General features: G+C 41.0%; 1 protein-coding gene across 4 annotated transcripts in view; it reads right to left on the bottom strand.

The window, feature by feature from the left end:
• Positions 1 to 21,180, bottom strand: part of PRKCE (protein kinase C epsilon) — a 532,143-nt gene that overhangs the window by 15,202 nt on the left and 495,761 nt on the right. For all 4 annotated transcript variants that reach the window (XM_084622252.1, XM_084622253.1, XM_084622254.1 and 1 more), the window contains one exon: positions 14,956 to 15,102. In XM_084622252.1, the coding sequence (XP_084478378.1) occupies positions 14,956 to 15,102 (147 nt within the window). The remainder of the gene's footprint in view (positions 1 to 14,955; positions 15,103 to 21,180) is intronic.

Raw genomic sequence — 21,180 nt, 5'->3', positions numbered from 1 at the left:
AGGATTGGGACACCCTACTACCCTACTTTATGTTTGCAATCCAGGAGGTACCTCACATCTCAACTGGGTTTTCCCCCTTTGAATTATTATACGGACGCCACCCCTGTGGCATACTAGATATTGCAAAAGAAATCTGGGAAGAGGAACCCAATGAGGGGAGAAATATAATTGACCATGTGTTGCAGATGCGAGAACGGATAGTCCGGGTCACCCCTATTGTATGGGAACATTTGGAAAAGGCTCAGGAGGCCCAGCGAACCCATTACAATCGCCAGGCAAAAGTTCGACAGTTCCAACCAGGGGATTGGGTGACGGTGTTGGTACCCACGGCAGAAAGCAAGCTTTTGGCCCAATGGCAGGGGCCCTGTGAGGTGGTTGAACCCGTGGGGGAAGTAACCTACAAGGTGCTGCAGCCACGATGCCGGAAACAAGAACAAATTTATCACATTAACCTCTTAAAGCCTTGGCAACAACGAGAGGCATGTGTAGTGGCCCAAAAGACCCCGATCCAGGGAAATAATATGCAGGAGCAGATCAGGATATCCACTGATCTGACACCAAACTAGAAGAAGGAGGTAGCTGAGATGATCAACCGATACCAGGACATGTTTTCAACCAAACCAGGCTGGACCACCGAAGCATATCACCACTTTATCACAGACCCTGGGGCAAAGGTAACTTTCAGGCCCTATCGGGTCCCAGCAGCAAAAAGGGAGGAGATCAAGGCAGAGGTAAATAGGATGTTGGAGCCGGGAGTCATCGAAGAGTCCCACAGTCAGTGGTCAAGCCTGATTGTGTTGGTGCCCAAACCCGATGGCACCACTAGGTTTTGTAATGACTTTCACCGGCTGAATGAGATATCCAAATTTGATACATACCCCATACCCCGTATCGATGAGTTAGTTGACCGCCTAGGCAATGCCCGATTTTTGACCACCCTTGATTTAACAAAGGGATACTGGCAGATTCCCCTTGCCAAAGATGCGAAAGAAAAGACGGCATTCTCTACACCAGAGGGTCTGTTTCAATATACTGTTCTTCCTTTTGGACTGCATGGGGCACCTGCCACCTTCCAGCATCTTATGGACAAGTTCCTATGGCCCCATACCAGTTATGCAGCGGCATACATGGATGATGTGATTATTCACACCCCTGACTGGGAAACCCACTTAGGAAAGGTGGAAGCGGTTCTGGACACACTAAGACAGGCTGGCCTCACAGCCAACCCAGCCAAGTATGCTATAGGGCTAGCCGAGGTTAAATACCTTGGCTACATTGTAGGAATGGGCATGGTCAAGCCCCAACTAAACAAACTAGAGACTATCCAAAATTGGCCCCGGCCAAATTGGAAAAAGCAAGTCCGGGCATTCCTGGGTGTGGTGGGGTACTACCGACGATTTATTCCCCACCCCAAATATGGCGATCAGCTGAACCCTGAGCATGTGGGCAAGATTCATCCTCCTAGGCTGTGTCTATGTTATACTATTCCCCTCGGCCCTTCACATCTCCCACCATAGTGTAAACAGGGCACTGGCATCTTTCTTTAACCCTGCTCAGAGCAGATCTTGGCAGCAGAGTGGTAAGATCTGTGGCTGCCATCCAAACCCTGTCTACATTGGAGCTCCTGTGTCCTGTAGCTGCTACTACTAATGCAGCTGCATCTGTAGTATTGCAATTAAGTGTATTTAAGGCCTAGAATGTACCTCCTTCCAAAATAATCTTCAGTTAACCTTCCCATATAGTCCTGTGATTTCTAAACACAACACAAGTCTTAAGCACAACCATCTGAAAAATAAGAACTGGATGCTGGGCCACTATTAATACAAGCTATTGTGTTTTGAGCTTGAAGGGGAAAATTGAACATTAAAGAGTTATTCTGCCTTCTGTGGCTTGAACTACGACAAAGGCAAAAATATTATCAAACACAACCCTGAAGCAAATGCTGCTAGTAAACACTTAATCTCTCTTATCTGAAGCATTTCCATGACTACAACGCTGAGAGTGGACACTTCCGGTCTTCTACTCTGCCTGCAGTAGGGTCTTCACAACACGTACGCTTCTGAACACCTAATGTGTAGCCGCATATTAACAAACTCTTGTTTCTGTGCCCCTCTTCCAGCAACAGATGGTCTTAATGCAATGAAACTGGTGCTGTTTCATTGTGCAGGGAGCATATGAAGAGGCAGTAGTACAGCTCTACACTAGGAAAATGACGACTACATGTACCAATTGGCCATTCTTTTGGGGCTGTAACAGTGGCCATAGATCAGCAGTGCAACCTAGTGGCAGGTAGGGCTGCAAACAGAGTTGTCAAGCAATTAAAAAACTTAATCGCGATTAATCACGCGATTAAAAAAATTAATTGTAATTGTGTGATTAATAGTGCTGTTAAACAATAATAGAATACTATTTATTTAAGCATTTTTGGATGTTTTTCTACATTGTCAAATATATTGATTTCAATTAAAACACAGAATACAAAGTGTACAGTGCTCACTTCACATTTATTTTTGATTACAAATGTTTGCGATGTAAAAAACAAAAGAAATAGTATTTTTCAATCCACCTAATACAGGTACTGTAGTGTCATCTCTTTGTCATGACACTTGAGCTTACAAATGTAGAATTATGTACAAAAAAACCCTGCACTCAAAAATAAAACAATATAAAGCGCTAGAGCCTACAAGTCCACCCAGTCCTACTTCTTGCTCGGTCAATCACTCAGACAAACAAGTTTGTTTACATTTATGGGAGATAATGCTGCCCTCTTCTAGTTTATAATGTCACCTGAAAGTGAGAACAGGCATTCGCATGGCACTGTTGTAGCCGGCATCGCAAGATATTTACGTGCCAGATGCACTAAAGATCCATATGTTCTTTCATGCTTCAACCACCATTCCAGAGGACATGCATCCATGCTGATGACAGGTTCTGCTCGACAATGATCCAAAGCAGTGTGGACCAATGCATGTTCATTTTAATCATCTGAATCAGATGCCACCAGCAGAAGGTTGATTACTTTTTTGTTGGTGGTTTGGGTTCTGTAGTTTCTGCATCGGAGTGTTGCTCTTTTAAGACTTCTGAAAACATTCTCTACACCTCGTCCCTCTCAGATTTTGAAAGGCATTTCTGATTCTTAAGCCTTGGGTCAAGTGCTGTAGCTATCTTTAGAAATCTCACTTCGGTACCTTCTTTGCGTTTTGTCAAATCTGCAGTGAAAGTGTTCTTGAAACGAACAATGTGTGCTGGGTCATCATCTGAGACTGCTATAACATGAAATATACGGCAGAGTGTGGTTAACACATAGCAGGAGACATACAAGTCTCCCCCAAGGAGTTCATTCACAAATTTTATTAACACATGATTTTTTTAATGACAGTCATCAGTGTGAAAGCATGTCCTTTGGAATGGTGGTTGAAACATGAAGAGGCATACAAATGTTTAGCATATCTGGCACATAAATACTTTGCAATGCCGGCTACAAAAGTGCCATGCGAACGCCTGTTCTCACTTTCAGGTGACATTGTAAATAAGCGGGCAGCATTATCACCCATAAACGTAAATAAACTTGCTTGTTTTAGTGATTGGCTGAACAAGAAGTAGGACTGAGTGGACTTGTAGGCTGTAAAGTTTTACATTGTTTTTTTGTTTTTGAGTGCAGTTATGTAACAAAAAAAATCTGCATTTGTAAGTTGCACTTTCATGATAAAGAGATCGCACTACAGTACTTGTATGAGGTGAACTGAAAAATACTATTTCTTTTATCATTTTTACAGTGCAAATATTTGGAATAAAAAATAATAACATAAAGTCAGCACTGTACACTTTGTATTCTGTGTCATAATAGAAATCAATATATTTGAAAATGTAGAAAAACATCCAAAAATATTTAATACATTTCAGTTGGTATTCTATTGTTTAGCAGTGCAATTAAAACTGTGATTAATCATGATTAATTTTTAAAATCATGATTATTTTTTGAGATAATCGTGCTTTAATTGTGATTAATCAACAGCCTTAGTTGCCAAATTTCTAATCGCATAAACCTGAACACCCTTGCCCCGACCCCTGCCCTGAGGCCCCACCCCCACTCACTCCATCCCCTGTCCCTCCGTCACTCACTCACCCCCACCCTCACTCACTTTCACTAGGCTGGGGCAAGGGGTTGGGGTGCAGGAGGGAGTGAGGGTTCCAGCTGTGGGTGCGGGCTCTGGAGTGGGGCTAGAAATGAGGAGTTCAGGGTGTGGGAGGGGGATCTGGGCTGGAGCAGGGGGTTGGGGTGCGGGAAGGGGCTTCGGGCTGAGGCCGAGGGGTTTTGCGGGGGAAAGGGGACTCAGGGCTGGGGCAGAGGGTTAGGGTGCAGGAAGGGGTTTGGGATGCAGGCTCTGGGAGAGAGTTTGGGTATGGGAGGTGGCTCAGGGCTGGGGCAGAGGGTTGCGGTGTGGAAGGGGGTGCGAATCACTAATTCCAGGCAGCAGCACTCGCAACTTGCAGGTCACATTTATATTAAACATGCATTTTTAATTATAGATGTTTTAATAAATGGTTAATAAATTATTACAGGTTCTTATAGATCAAAAGGTTGATTATAGCCATCTATAGTATCTTCAACAGATGTGCTTACAACCACGACTGTAACATTTCTCATTTCTGTAACATGCTTATAACTTCTATTAATCATTTAATAGCCCCTTAGAAACTATATATTTTTAATAAAAGTCACAGTATATTAAGGAGATATCAATATAAAGTGTGAGTTCTTTTAAAAAAAATACAGATTCGGTAGACCACTCAGCTTTTTACCAGCAAGCACATTCACCCCAAAAGCTAATGGATATTTTAAAAACTTCACTACACAATCATGCATCACCGCACGTTGCTTCCGGTCCTTGTGACATCCCTTGCAGCTTCAGCACGCAATGAGTATGTCTGCACTGCAATTAAAAGCCCACAGGTGGCCCATGGCAGCTGACTCGGGCGCATGGGGCTCAGGCTAAGGGACTGTTTAACTGTGATGTAGAAGTTTGGTCTTGGGCTGGAGTGCGGTCTCTAGGACACTGCAAGGTGAACAGCATTTAATAAGTAATGCCTCTCTCCTCCTGTCCTTTTCAAATATCTACTAAACTAATGGCCTGATTATAAGAACTGGTGGGACACAGCACCTCTAACATTCAGCCCCCACATACTTTAATAAGCAGAATCCTATTATCTCTCTACCAGTTCCTCCTCAAGTGAGAGCCCTACATATCAGCCTACAATGGCTCTGGTTAAAATGTTTGGGGAAATAGTGGAAGCTGTAGTTTTTCCTCACAGATTTTAACAGTCTGACTCTTGGAATGGGCTATTGATAATGTAATGGGAGCAGCCACATGAATTGGGGCAAAAGTAAATGCTTTGCCTACACTCTCAAAGCCCTGGCTGGGATGATTTAATTGGGGATTGGTCCTGCTTTTGAGCAGGGGGTTGGACTAGATGACCTCCTGAGGTCCCTTCCAACCCTGATATTCTATGATTCTCTATCTGCTAGCTCCCAGCTGTGAACTGCAGCAGAGCCAGTGAAGGAAAGACTGAGCCATGTACTCAAACTCTCTTCTCCCTTTGCAATGACTTCCTCTTCACTATCTGGCTTGGGGATAAAGGAACAGAACCTGCTCTTCTTGGAATCAATTGGAGTTTTACTATTAACTTCAACAGGACCAGGAGCAGGCCCAAACGAGATAATTTATCATCTGTGTTAACATATAAATATGTTATAATATAATACAAATACGTCTGTGTGAGTGCTTCAAGAATGCACTGGAAATGGCCCCAGTAATAAGAATCTGTGGTTCACATCATTTTCTGAATATAGCCCTGGGGGTTTAAGCAGCCAAAAAGTGAACTAGAATCAATGTTATTCTGAGGAAGCCCAAAAGCAAAGCTAGAACCTTCCTGCTCCTTATCACTCTATCCTAATAGGCACAGTTGGAAATGTAAAGTGAAGAGAAAGTTAAATGCAGAAATAAACTGAATTTAATTATACAGAATGAGAATATTTTAATATTACAAGACTATGAATATGCAAAATGAAAGAAACAAACACTACTGGGCCCTTTGAACAGAATAAAAAGAAGTATAATAATAATTGTTTAAACTTATAAATATTTGGGAAACTGCGTGTTGGGAAGCAGCTTTAGTACTTCTGTTATTCCACAGTGTTGTGGTTTCAAAGCCAAAGACAGCTGTCCCAGCCACTGACACTCAAGAGAATAAGAGATGGAAACCCCCCCCCCCCCCCCGAAAAAACAAAACAAAAAACCAGAAGACTAACAAAAGGGGAACTGCTGGGAAAACGGAGCCTTGTTCATCTAACCAAGGAACAGTGGAGTCCTTTAAAATATCACTTTGTTTATATTTTCTGATCTACTTCTTATACCACACTTCATGGCACCAAATTATTTGGAAAAAACCTGCTAAAAAGATTTATCCCTCAATTCTGAAAGAATATAGTGGTTAAAAACAAGGTTCCAGATTATTTAGTCTTGGAGACTGAAGCCCTCTTGTCTACCAAGGGAACAGACAGAAGCCACACAAGCTTCTCCACACTGCCCTTCCAGCATGCCTCAACCCTATCCTGAAGCAACCACAGTGAGAAGTTTGAACTTCAAGTCATTCAGTACCCGGACCAACTCTCTTGATGCTGCCAATTATGACAGTACTTTTGTGGTGGTGGCAGCTGTCCCCTGGGAGCTAAACTGAGATTACCAAGTCATTTTACCACCTATCTATAAGCAGGTAATGATTTTCAATCACTATAAACCTGTGTGGGATTTGAACCAGTGATTAAAGAGGAGGGAAAGTGCTGTATCTTGGAGCCACCTCACCGCCCTTAAACATTTAACTCTCACCTATATTCATTGGTAGGGTCCTGTACATCTTGGGTTACACAAGAAATGAGAAATGGGTAGATGCTAACAAATATTAGCCACCCATAGATAAAGCCCAAAGTTGGTTTTCCCTCCATTTCCCCCTCAGGCTCTCTAACAGAGATAAATTTATCACATTTAAAAAAAAAAAACTTTGATAGGTATTAAATCTTTAATGTCCCAAAATCTTTATTTGTACACCAGCACTGTCCATAATGTCAGCATCACTCTGAGAAGAGCTCCTTAGTTAAAGAATCCTGAAAGAGCAGCAGGGAGGTGGGGAGTACATAATGCAACAGTGCTTTAACAATGATACATGAGTGTCTGAGGTTTCAAGCCCACTACCCAGTATTTGATCTTAGCAATAACACTTCATGCAAAAACATGCAGTATAGCCCCTTCCACTCCCCTCTGCTAAATGCTGATTGCCATGCACCAGGATGACTGAATGGAAATATATTATGAGACTGAAAGGATACCTCAACGTTATTAGGCCTAAAAATGGACCTACCTTGACATATTCCCCATACTGAAGGCCTTACCTTAAAGAGGGACATTCACACTGAAGCAAACTTGAAAAGAGAGAACATTTACACAAAAAGAAATTTACTTGGCCAGTAATTTCCTGTGTTCCCTTTGCTATAATTTAAGGATATTGTATTTTAAGAAGGGTTTTCTTCCCCAAAGCCCAACAGTGAAGTCATAATTCTGCATTTATGACATCACAGTCCACTGCCATGGATATTACAGTGGTGCCAGAAATGCAGCATTGTGACTTGACAGCAGAAGGACAAGAAGCCCTCATTAAAAAGCACAAATATCGTTGCTCATTAGCAATCAATGTAAGAAAATAAATCTAAAACATGGGAAGATTAAAATGATTTATATTTCAGTCTGATATATTTGCAAGTTTTTTCCAGAAAGAAAGTCCCTCTTTAAGGATTCCAGCCACATTTCATTGTAACCTGACATTTGCGGCAGCAATTGAAAAATAAATATACACCTGGCTTACTGAACAAATTTTCAGCGGCTCTCCATTGAGGCATCTGCAAAATAAGCATCTTTTGTATGTGCAACTTTGCATGTTTGTATGTGCAAATAAGGTAACTGCACATGCAAAGGGCCTACTTGCACTCACCATTTATTACCCAATTTTCACACATTTGTGTGCATGCAGATAAGTATTTAGACATTCACAGGCGCATTAATGAAGCTCTGCTGAAGATTTTGGTAACTTTTCACTTGTGAAAAAAAATCACTCATGCACATTTTTTCCAGTCATAGCAAGTGCATTGGCTAGTTCTAAAATTTGGTATTTGTGGGGTGATTTTATTTTGAATCTTTGCTGCAGCACAAAATTAAAACAAAATACATTGCTGGCATCCTTAAGATAAGACTTATAAGGAGGAATAGATTTAGGAAGAAAGATTTAAAAGAATGATACATATACTATTACTTTGAGAATGATAACTAAGGGGGACAGAGCTATGATAACTGTTTATGATTATTTCAAGGTTGCAGATAGTAAGAAGAGATAGTAACTCTTTAGGGTGATTGTACAAATGACCACAGGAAAGTTTAGGCTATTCAGAGAAATCTCTTAACACTGAGGTCTGTTATACTGTAGAACAATCTCCCAAGGGAAGTGATGCAAATGTTGTCATTAAGAAAATATAAAACTGCATTCAACTTGAGCATACATAATTTAATAACAATATTTCTCAACTATATGGCCCCTTCATTGGAGGATATCGAAGTGCCTTATACAGGTGGGTAAGTATTACTAGCCCCATTTTACAGATATAAAAACGGAGAGTCTAGGTGATTTGTCCACAGTCACACAGTTAGCCAGTACAAAAGCTGCTAAAAGAACCTAGGTCTCCTCTCAGTCCTCTCGCTCCAACCTCTAGACACAGTGCTGCCTCCCAGAGCCTTTAGAATTACAGACTGAACAGACAGACATGGGAAAAATATTCTCAACAACACAACAAAGGTGGTAATGGATAAGCCTGCAAAATAAATGCAGGGAGTTCAGATCAGATAAACCAGACTCTCATTTGGCAGCACTTGCTTTGATTCCATATTGCCATTTGCAATCCTACCACAGCAGAGCAAGAGATTCCAGCTGGTCTTTCCCATCTCTAACTTTTATGATTCTAAGACTGCAGATCACTTTTGAAGCTTAACAGAGTTGACGACAGTAACCTTTTAAACTGGGAAAGTTGGAAGCCATAGTGGTGTAGAGGTTGAAAACAGTGTGTTTCTCTGTGAAAGCTGGGTGTTCACAGCAAATCACCATCGTGTCATTATTTTGTTATCTCTGGTTTTATAGTCACAATAAAAATGGGTTGCTACAGGCACTGATAAAATCATCACAGTACCATACTTCGGTTTCACAGCCAAACAGAGATCCCCATCCCGCAGGGTAAACACTTGGTTTACCAAGCATTGTATTGGTGTCCAGCTCAGTGTTCCTCAACATTTCCAGGGTGGCGACCCCTTATCCAAAGGGAAACATTTTCCAACCCTCTTAAATTTATTATAAAAGAAGGGATAAAAAAGTCTAAGGGCTAACCACTGTAACCCTATACAATTTATTTGTGGATGTATTTAGAGAGAGGATATGGGATCTGAGAGGGAAAGATTTTCTTTGCTTTAGATTGCAACAAAACTTTCAACAACTTGTGACCCACCCTGATTGCCTTTTGTGACCCATCCCCCAGAGGCTGTGACCCAGTGATTGAGAAACACCAATCTAACTTAAGTAGTAATTTTGCTGCGTCCATGTTAATTATACAGGAAAAAGAAGGAAGAATAAACGGCTGATTTTCAGAGATGTTGTACATCTGAAGCGCCAACTGACTTCACCCAGGTGAGCTGTGAATTTAGGGTTAGAACTTTCCCCCAGCTTCAGTGGGCAAGTGGGACTGGGATAGAGTGGGTCCTGGATCGTAGTACCATTCTTTCCTTCCCCCCAATACACACAAAAGCCCCTTTGTGGATGCTTCACTATTTGATGGACTGATGTGTGGGAGGTGGTGGGTCAGGAATGCAACCATACTGGAAACCCATGGAACTTTTGTGGACAAATGAATGCTTTGCACCAATTTTCTCATTCACCGTGTGAGACCCCTCCTTCGGGCGCGGGAAATTATCTTGTCAAATCAGATTAATGGGCAAAGGCCAGGCTGCCATGCAGCTAGAGAGGGATGGAGAGCAGAAAGCCAGCCTGGATACTTAAGGCCTTTGTGGCTCTTGGGGGATTAGCTCTTTCATTGTTGGAAGCCACAAAAGCACCCTGTGGCTGGAGATAGGAGAAAACTTGGCCTCCCCAAATGGAAGAATCCTATGGCAGTATTGTGCCTCGTGGGGTGAACTGTCCCTTAGCCCCTATTCTGGAGGACAGGGTTTATGGTTCAAAGTGCAATTATAATAATCTAATTTGTCCCTCTATAAAGGGCAGCAGGGATGAATTCTATGACACAGGAAAATTCAAGAAGTTCTTTGAAACTCAAGCAAAAGCTTTTTAAGAATAATGGAAATAAACCTTAAGAGACACTATCGAGCTCACCAGGGCCTAGATTTAACTACTTACCTCTGTTTGCAAAGTCCATTTAATTTCTATTATTTTCCCACAAACAAATGCTTCAATACTATTTTTGTTTTAAAAACAAACAAAACCTTATAGCATCCCTACGCATGAGAAGCACCTGGAGAACTAGAGCAGTGAGCACACTAAAGGAATTCACTTCACCTGCATAAGTGGGGATCCCATTGCCCTTCCCTGACCTACAACTATGCTACACTCTGTGTCACTCTTAGTAGTCTGCTCCTTAGCCCTTCAATGATATTGCTCTGCCCATGGCTCCCCCTGTGCAAATGGCCTTCGAAGGGTCTTCTGTGCCTGGATGATTTTCATCCCAAGGCTGAAAACCGAAGATAGTTTAGGAAAGAGATTTGCATTTTTAATCTTCCAAGGGATCATTAGAATCAATAAATAATTTTGAAAATGATGGAAAATCCTTGACAATATCCTTTTAATTGAGAAAGGTAAATTACTGGGATACAACCAATGGCTGAATAAACTTCCATAAACCTCACTGGAAGCTTCACTGCCATGAAAGTTGCAGAGTCACTTGTAACAGGCATAAATCGTATTTTCTGTAATGATATAAATACAGAAAGTCTGGCTAATGAACAGCCATGCAGCTGCTTCTTACAAATCCAAGTGGAAGATTCAAAGATCAGTTCTAATGGCTGGTGAGTTGAAAGTGACATACTGGACCAATTTCAGAGTAGCAGCCGTGTTAGTCTGTATTCACAAAAAGAAAAGGAGTACCAATAGAAGAGGTTGGGAGCATGACCATTACTGCATACCCCAGATATTGTCCTTTCTAATAGCTGCTATGGTTTCCTCTATCACTCTGCAGAGGGATCTTTGCCCTCTTTGAAACAGGGACTGATCCAAAGCCCAACAGATTCAATGGGAGTCTCTCTTGGCATTGATATCAATGAGTTTTGGATCACGCCTACAGTAAGCACAGCAAGAATAAAAGCCAGTATGGATGGAAAGGATTGCCAGGATATGTCAGGAATTCTCCCACATTTCTAGGGTTTCTTGGGTAACACAGGTATAGCTGAGTCAGAATTTACTCTAGATATTTGCTCAGAATTAATTCCAGTCCTGATGCCTCAGTCACCTCCTTTGGCAGATTATTCTACTGACCTCAGTGTTCGACCATTTTCCCTAATGTCTTAAGTTTCCTTTTTTTTAAAATTTAAGGCCTTTATTTGTAATTTTACTACCCATAATTCACTTAAATCAATATCCCTCTTTTCTTCCTCAAATATCTGTGACACAGGTAGATAGCAAAATCCCCCTTAGTCATCTTAGGTCTTGGTCAGAAAACAGCTGCATATTGTGTAAATATGTGCCTCCTTTGCACAGGCACCACTCTGTATGTGCATGCAAATCTGGAATTTCGAAACACACACGACTAGATAGGCCTTGTGTGCATTTGAAGCTATGTGCATTCACAGTGCATGTAAATGTCTGCCTATTTTCTGACTACAAATCAGGCCTCTTGTCTCAAAGGTGTGCTCACTATGTTAAGTCTTCCTAACCTCACAGTTGTATATCAAGCCGTTTCATCCTTTTACATTTTTAGATGACATTCTTAATCAGTCAATATTTCCTTCACAGAATTGCAAGAAGTTAAAAATTGTAGAGCACTTCAAGTGCACCTTTGTCAGGATTGAAAACAGTCAAGTTTATTAAATTGAATCAAATTTAAAGAGGAATTCTATATACTTTCCATTCCATTTGTTTTAGTCTTCTGTACTTTCACCCTTCCACCTTTTACTGAATGTATGTGCAATCTTTCCTAGATTGGTGTCCATATAAAATCTTCTTCTGGATTATTTATGAAGATATTACATTTTATTGGCCTAACACTGACCCATCTGGATCTCACTGGATGTACCTCCGACTTTGAGGTTGCACTGTTTATAATTGTGTTCTCATTGTGTAATCCTTTTGTCAACACTCAGTACATGTCACACTTTTCTTTTCCAATTGATATCACTTTCCCAAGTAAGAGGTGCAGTAAAACTTTCTGATGATCTTGCCTGGGGATGCTAATAAAACAGGGAAAAACTAAACGGGTGCAAAACTATGGAGCTGGCACAAAATAATCACATAGTGTAATTAATTATGCATGGTGCACTTTCAGAGTGGGGAGATGCTAACTGTAAGAACTGATAGAGTCAAGTTAGAAGAGAAGTTATCCTTGATCTACTTTTTATTCAGAGGGGGAACAGATTGAGAACGAGAAAATAATAGACCAGACTATAACATTTTTGAATTCACCATTGTAAGGAAAGGTTTCACAGAAAGAAGCTGTACAAGGCTACTAGATTTCAGGAAGGCGAAGTCTGGAGAACTAAGAAAGCTGGTCAATAAGGTGTGATGAGAAGTATGGAAATCCAACACTGTGGAAGCAGCCTGAAGGATCATAAAAACCAGCATAATTACGGTGCAACATATTACCCCTACAAGTAAGTATTTCAGGAGCCACCAGTTGCCACTCTAGCTTTACAAGGAACTGCTTAGAGGTCACCAGCAAATCTCAATGGAAATGGAAGAGGTAACCAAACAAAAATATTAACAGTGGTGTAAGGAAAAAGGAGCAAATATGCAAAAGGAGTTAAGGCTATCAAAAGGGTGTGAAAGGAAATAAAAATGGCTTTTGCAATATATTGGGAGAGAAAGAATTATCAGAAAGAAAGAAGGTCCATTAACATATTAGGAGAGGTTATATCAATGATCAGTCAAAATGGCTGAGATACTGAATTCTTTTGGTTTTTAATAAGAAGAAAAACAAAAAATCATTTGGACAATTAAATAATGAAGATCTTGCAAAATGGCTATTGATAAAGTAGAGATAAGGGAATAGCTAGAAAAAATGAATGTATGCAAAACTACCAGTAGATAATATGTATATATATCCTGGGATATTAAGGAAAAATAGCTGACAGACATACTGGATCACTGACAATTAGTTTCAGAAATCTCTAGGGAACTAGGGCGATATTGGTGGCCTGGGGTAAAGCAAGTGTGGATTCATTTAAAACTTTACCTTGAGTTCTGGTCAGTCCATTACTAGAAAAATGTTGACAAACAGGACAGGTTTAGAGAAGAGCAAAAAAAAAAATGATTATGGGATGAAAGGACATGTATGTGGAAATGTTAAAAGAGCTAGATATATCTAGGCTGGCTAAACCTGAACTCAGACTTAACTGTTTACAAATATTTGATGGGTGTGAACAATGAATGGGAAGAAATTAATGAGGAGAGTACGAGGGGGTAAAATTTGAGCTAAATTGGATGAAATTAGGAAAGGGAAGATTTAGATTTAAATTTTGACATATTCCTGTGAGTGAAATCTATTTGGTAGTGGCATATTCTCCAAGTGAAGTGGTGAAAGCCCAGTCACTTGGGATATATGCATCTACATGGTCATACCACAGAGGAAAATTCTGCATAGACACATGGGACAGACTAGATGACTTAACAGGTCTTTTCTGCACCTAATTTTTATGACACTTGGATTCATTGGGTCTAATGTTTTTTAATATCTTCATAAACTCTCTGAAGAAAGACACAAACAGAACATTGATCATACTTGCAGACAAGACCAAACACTACAATAAAGAGGGAACAAAATTAAAAGAAGCATGAGGGTTTCCAAAACTTTGGCACCCAGTGGAAAGTAATATTTTCGGATTAGGTATAAAAGTACCATACGTGCAGTGCGATAGTCAAGAGTCTGTTCTTTCATTAGACTCTAAGCCAATGTTTTCAAATACCTCATCATAAAGTTTGCCATACATATTCTTAGCCCAAAAGCTGACATTTTTGTAAAATATAAATACATCTCATTTGTTTGGTGATTTTCATTTAGAGGAAGAAAAGAATAATGAAAACTATTTTGCCTGGGTTTGGTTGCTTTAGAAGAGAGGTGGATGTTTATTTACATTTGTTAATTTAAAATATGATACTTTATTATTACTTAGTAACAGACAGGTATCTGGACATAACTAGACCATTAAACATTTTTCTTTCCTTTACTGGTTTTAGTCCTTAATGTTGTTTTATTATATTTGTATTTGATGTAATCAGAAACATTTTCCTAAACACCACAACCACAAAGGTTTACCAAGGTGGGACTATTGCATAATTCCTACTAAGAATGTATATAACTTGAAACACATTCCTCAGACTGAGATATCCATAGAAACTGAGGAAAAGCTTTAAAATAGGATTGTGGGCTCTCTTCAGTTTGCAAAGAGACTGAATACAAAAATGTTACAGTGTATTCTAATTGGACACTTACCTTCAGAGGAACCAATACCAGGGCAATCTCTTCAGCAAGGCACTTACTCTGTTATTTCAACTTCAGGTGCATAGTTTCTTAATACAGCAAAAGAAACCAACAAGTACAAATTTTTAAACAAGTTATCTCTAGAGTTTACTCAAACTGCTACTTACAATCCGAGGTTTGAAGGGTGGCTTGATTTTCCTTTGTTCTAGAAGAACCCAGTCAATTTCCTTAAAGAACGGATGCTGTTTAATCGCGTCCTCCCCATTTTGCGATGCCACACAGCCTAGTCGCTTATTTGGATTTTTGGTCATGAACTGAGGAAAGGAGAAGTTACAAAATATTAGTGACATATGGTTCATAATTATTTGCAATCCAACCACACATTCTCAGTGCAGCTCCTTGTAAGGATACTCTCCTAGAAAGGGCTGTATTTCCTGCATGAGTGATAGGAATCCCTCTAGGGGAACTCATCTGAGACTCCTACTTGTAAATCTCATGGGGAAAGGCTCCCTCAACAATTTCAGGAATTTCCTAATTTCACCTGGGTGGGAACAGACTCCCTTTCAGTATTTCTACTCCTGCTTCCAGTGTTAGACAAAACTGGTAAACACAGCAGCAAATTATTAAACCCTCCAGAGTCATCTTCAGGATAAAGAAAAGGAGTACTTGTGGCACCTTAGAGACTAACCAATTTATTTGAGCATAAGCTTTCGTGAGCTACAGCTCACTTCATCGGATGCATAAAGGATAGAAGTTCAGGGAGGCTATTATTTTAGCCACTCTGATTTTGTCTGCCATAAATATTATTTTAGATTTGTTAATTCAATTGTCAATTCAAGAATTGTTAATTCAATTGCTTTTCTTGAATTCATACGATCACAATATGGATGCTGTAGCAGACATGCTGGAGATGGAAGAAAAGGTGCAGGGACCTCGTCCTTAGTTCCCAGCGCTCCCACAAAGGACGTAGGCATAATTTATTTGTTTGCACTGGCAGTGATAGAAGGAGACTAAGTCACACTCTAAGCAGCTGCCAGAGGGAGTGTATTCTCATCCTGGAGTGGGCTGGGGCATGGCTCTGCACCACCCTTACACAAGAGCCAGTGGCTCTGAGACTTGGCTGAAGAGAACATAGCCTATGACTATTCTCTACATGTGTAGCAAAAGCTGCTGATAGTGAATTCTACTCAGTGCCTCTTGAGTCATTATACCTGCTCCTGGCCTCTGCAGGTATAATGCTGCCAGGAGGCCCCTGCTTAGGTGCTACCCTTCTCTCCCTTGCTCCCAATAAGGGCCAGATTCTAAGAATCATAATTAAGATAATAAATATTTCATGACCATGACTTCTGTGAAAACAATATAATTCAGGGTGTTCCCATAAAAAGTCACGCACTGCATGTAGTCACACTCAGGTGAATTCTGCATGGCTGTAAATGATACTGGGGAGAATAAGGTCCCATGGACTTTGTCACTCTGGCCAATGTGTGAGTGAGCTAGATTCTTCCATGAAATTTTACATATTTGGCTCTCTATATATGCAGTATACTTGAGTATGGGAGAGTGATCAGGGTTTTAAAACAGTTAAACACTATCAGTTAAATATTATTAAATACAAATTTTTGAGTTTTGCACTTTTTCCAATGACCAGAGCATCCTTCCTCACAATTTCCAATGGCAAACAATCAGCTTCATGTGTATTTTGGTGCTTTGTTAGCTTTTCATATTCTTAAGCCAGTACTGGCAGCTTTTTAACAGTATTCTGATGGAAAATAAACTTAATGAGAATTAAAATATTGACTTTTCCTTCTATTTTAAAACTCAGGTTACAATCTTTGCATTTTTTGTCTGAGCTAGGATGAGAACTTCCAGGTGCCTTTCTCTTGAAAGAGCAGTAATATTTTACATCCCTGCCATGCTTTTCATCCAAAGTACTTCACAAACTGCAATCTGACTGAAAACCAGCCTCTACAGTGGAGGAAGACAACCGGCCACTGCACAGCATATTCCATAACCATGAGTGATGGGGAAATATTGGCTAAGGGCCCTGCAGCAAACAGATATGGCAGTGGGATTGTTAGCGTCCTCCACGGAGGATAGGGCATTGCTTTTTACAGGATAATCTGCATAGCCTGCTTCACAGTTAGGGTTGCTAAGCCTTAAGGATTTTGTTTCGGTAGGGTTTTGTTTTGTTTTGTTTTCTGATTCATCCCTGTAAAACTTATTTCAGCTGCTACAGAAGCAGTTACAGCAGCCCTTAACATGGTCTCTCCCAATGAACACGTGACCCATAGCTGGAACAGCAATTGATAGGAGCATAACCGACTATCTTCTTAAAGGTACAGTGCATTTCTTCTGCAGTACATTGTGGTTCAAAATATCATATCAGCCAACCCAAGGACAGCACTTCCAGCTTGGTCTGAAATTCAAGTGAGCTATTTTCACTGTTTCTCCAGGTTCCCCAATAGAAGGCAAGTCTCATGTCAGTAACTGCCTGTATTTTCTGCTAGGGGAAATAAAAACAATTTTTGAAAGAGACTTTATCAAAGGATGACGATATACTGAGAAAACCACAAAACACATTCCCAGGTTCCTCTGCTTTATTCACACACAGGAGAAGATAAGTGACTGGGAGAGAGAGGAGACCAGGAACCAGCAGCACTGCACCTTGGAGAAGAATAACATGGAAGCCATATGATATGCTTTTTGTGCTGTGTTATCCAGATATCAAAGCAATATAAGCTGGTCTCTGTCTATATCTGGACCTATCCTCATACCAGGCTGCAGGCATCGGCACAAGTATTTTTTTTTAAAGTGCAGGACATTAAGATGCTACTAATTAGGGTTGTTTAGTAGTCTACCCCACAACCTAATAGGACTCATATGTGGATACCAAGGATGAAGAGACCTGATGAAATAATACCAATAAAAGTATCAGGGGAAGGGATAGCTCAGTGGTTTGAGCATTGGCCTGCTAAACCCAGGGTTGTGAGTTCAATCCTGGAGGGGGCCATTTAGGGATCTGGGGCAAAAATTGGGGATTGGTCCTGCTTTGAGCAGGGGGTTGGACTAGATGACCTCCTGAGGTCCCTTCCAACCCTGATATTCTGCGTTTCTATGTTTGCCATCGTCTGTAATCTCTTAAAAGGCTGAAATGGACATTATCCAAAAACCCCTTTTGTCCTTTTTCCATGTGATAAATATCAGTTCATTTCCCCTCTATTTTCAGTGGAGCACAAGCCAGTGCAGATTATTCATCTCCCAGTTTGCCAAAGCATCACTGATGATGTAATTGTCAATACAATTATAGACTAAGAGAACTTTCCTATCAACCGCCACATGGCGGGATGGTGCTGATGCAGCAGAAGAACCACATCAAAAGCCATAGGATCATGTGTTAGTCATAGCTATTGCCTTTTTATTTATTGCTTTTTTATTTATTTATTTATTTGTTTGTTTAATTTCTTGAGGCTGGATCCTGCTCCCAGTGAAGCTGATGCCAAAACTCGCAATGGTTTAAATGGGAGCAGGACTGGACTCTTGCTGACATAGCAGTAAATTAAAATTAATACCATGGGCCCAACACTCAGTTACATTAATGCACCTTTACACCACTCTGGCAGTGTAAAGGGGTCTTAGTGTAAATGAGAATCTGATGCTGTAGGTCATGAGACTTAGGCAGCTAAGTGTTTAACAGACAAACTGTCCACGGTATTTAGGCACCTAAAGAAGCAGATCGGCACCCAGTGGGATTTTCAAAATCATCTCAGCAGATTAGGTGCCTAGCTCCCATTGAAATCAACTATTTAGGTGCTTTTAAATATCTGACTAGGCACCTATCTGCATCTTTAGGTGACTAAATACCTTGGAAAAACTGGCCCTGTGTCATTTTGGAAAATGTACCTTAGGTGTTTTTGCAAATTTTACTGTTAGAATGTGAAGAATATTTTCTATCAGGTCAATTCTAAAATAGGGTCAAATTTGGAGCTGAAACTATCTGATCATGTCCTTTTAATTTCTAGAACCAGCTTTAAACACAAGGAAGACCCATTAATAGGCCTCCATAGTTCTGTAGTGACTCAGCAATTCATGACCCTATTCCTCCAACTTTGGTGACCAAGAGATAAGGCGCCCAATGCAGCTTCCCATTCAGCCATCCCCTCACTCTGCAGGAGCAGAAACTGTAACAAGTCAGCTTCCCTCTTCTGATACTAGAAACAGAGAAGGTGGCATAGGAACCTGAACAGCAGCTTGGGAATCCTGAAATTTGCAAGAGCAGTACTGAGTGTCAGAAGGTCTCATACTTTGTAATTCAAGGAGAGCAAAAGTGCTTCATATATAGTCACAGCAAGGAATAGAGAGACCTTTGCTGGAATAATATGGACGGTGGTAAACATTTACGACTCAGCTGGTCTGTTGAGGCACAGCCAGCAGTAGGGTGCAGAGATGCACTGTTCCAGTGGAAGTTCCTGGGGTGCTGCCCATAGATAGGCACCAGATCTCTTGGAACAGATGGAGAACATGGTCATTGTTAACTGAAGCTAACATTCTAGACCTGGCACTGTCTGGTTTCAGGGTAGGACGTGGAACTGAAATTGCCTTAGGGGCACTGATGCATGATCTCCTCCTATCAAAGGCTAGAGGACAGACGTCCATTCTCATCCCCCAGGACCTCACAATATTTGACACTGCTGACCTCACCTGAGAGTGGTGGGCAGGGGTACAGGGCAATGCATTAAAATGGTCTTGAGTTTTTCCTAGAGGCATGCACCCAATGAATAGTACTGGGAAACTGCACCTCCACCAGTAGACCCCTGACTTGTGTAGTTCCACAAGGATCAATTCTCTCTGGTCTTTTTCAGTAGCTACATGCAACTAGTAGGTGAATGGGTCTGATGACACTGACTCAAGTGCCAGCAATATGTGGATGAGACACAGTTCTACCTGTCCTTCACCACATCTGACGATACTGCTATGACCTAGCATCAAGATGGCCCAGTGCTTGGATGAGATCAGCTTATAGCTGAAGAATGACTGGCTTAAGCTGAACAGCAGCAATAGAGAGTTGACACTGATGGGCAGAGGGAAACACTTTGAAGAGTTCACAGCCACTTTTGCAGTCTTTGGTTAAAAGTACACACCACAATTGGCCAATTCAGTCCATTGTGCAGGTGTACTCGTGAAGTTGGTGCTCAGCTCTCACATAGCTGCATCCAGGAGTAAAGCTTTCTATATCATCTCTGGTTGGCTAGCAGACTCCATCCCATTGTGGTGGATGATGATGATCTGGCCTCACTTATTCACACATTTCACTCCCTCTCAGCTGGAGTACAGTAATGTGATTTACCTGGGCATGAAGACTTCAGCACTTAGGAAACTCCCAGTAGTATAGAATCAGAACACTTCAGCACATGTTCTCCTACCACAAACACATCAAACCTGTCATTCATTCTCTACACTGATGTCCCACAATCAATTTTGAATCAAGTTCAAAGTCTTGGTCCTTATCTTCAAGGCACTCAAAGGCCTAGGCTCAGCATATCTAAAAGACCGCTTAAAACTCCAGGATAAAAAAGGGTGGTTGGCAACTTTGCTCCTTTGGCACAAGGGAGCTTGCTACAATAAGGGTAAAGCTCATCAGTGTGGGGGACAGAAGTTTCTTGGGGACAATCTGAGACTGTGGAATGAACTCCTCCACGAATTAAGGACCCTCAAAACCTCACCACCTTCTGCTCCAAGTGCAAGGCACATTTCTTTGACCTGGCCTTCTCTAAAAATCACATAGCAACGTGTATATTTTTTTTAAAATCCCCAAATGACCCAAACAAGATACTCAACAGCACATACTTCTCCCTCTGTGGAGAGGATGAGTAAACAAACAACATGTGATAGATGTTAGTCACATTGTTTAGTGCATTACTAGAAGGAGCTCAAATACTACGGTGATGAGCATGTCATAAGAACCTATACAGATGAGAATAGAGATTTTCCAAAAAAGGCTAGTGAAGTTATAACCCACTGGTCAGTGCAGGTTACATGTCTGCCTCTATGCCTGAGTCACAGATTATATGCATCTGTTACCAGCACCCATCTATAGGTTTAACTTTGGAGGTCCCCAGTTCAATCTCTGGGGTTGGCCAAGATGCCAGGCCGTCACACAAGTAGGAGCTCATCAAGGACTCAAACTAAACACCTCCAGTGCTAAACACAAATCCCTACAACTTGAACTAAGCAGACAGACTCAGTAGCAGGGGACTGAAACAGACTCATATCCTATATGGTCAAGCACAGAAGGAGATCAGTAACCCACAGACAGTGGAAACCAGAGGAAACTCATCCCAAGTGTCTGAAGCCTACAGCAGCTCAAATCCCAAATTCCACTTATGTGATGGCTC

The sequence above is a fragment of the Lepidochelys olivacea genome (genome assembly GCF_965140295.1).
Source record: "Lepidochelys olivacea isolate rLepOli2 genome assembly, chromosome: 3".
Classification (NCBI taxonomy): domain Eukaryota; kingdom Metazoa; phylum Chordata; order Testudines; family Cheloniidae; genus Lepidochelys; species Lepidochelys olivacea.
Note: the sequence above shows the minus strand (reverse complement) of the source record. Positions and strands in the feature narration are given on the sequence as shown.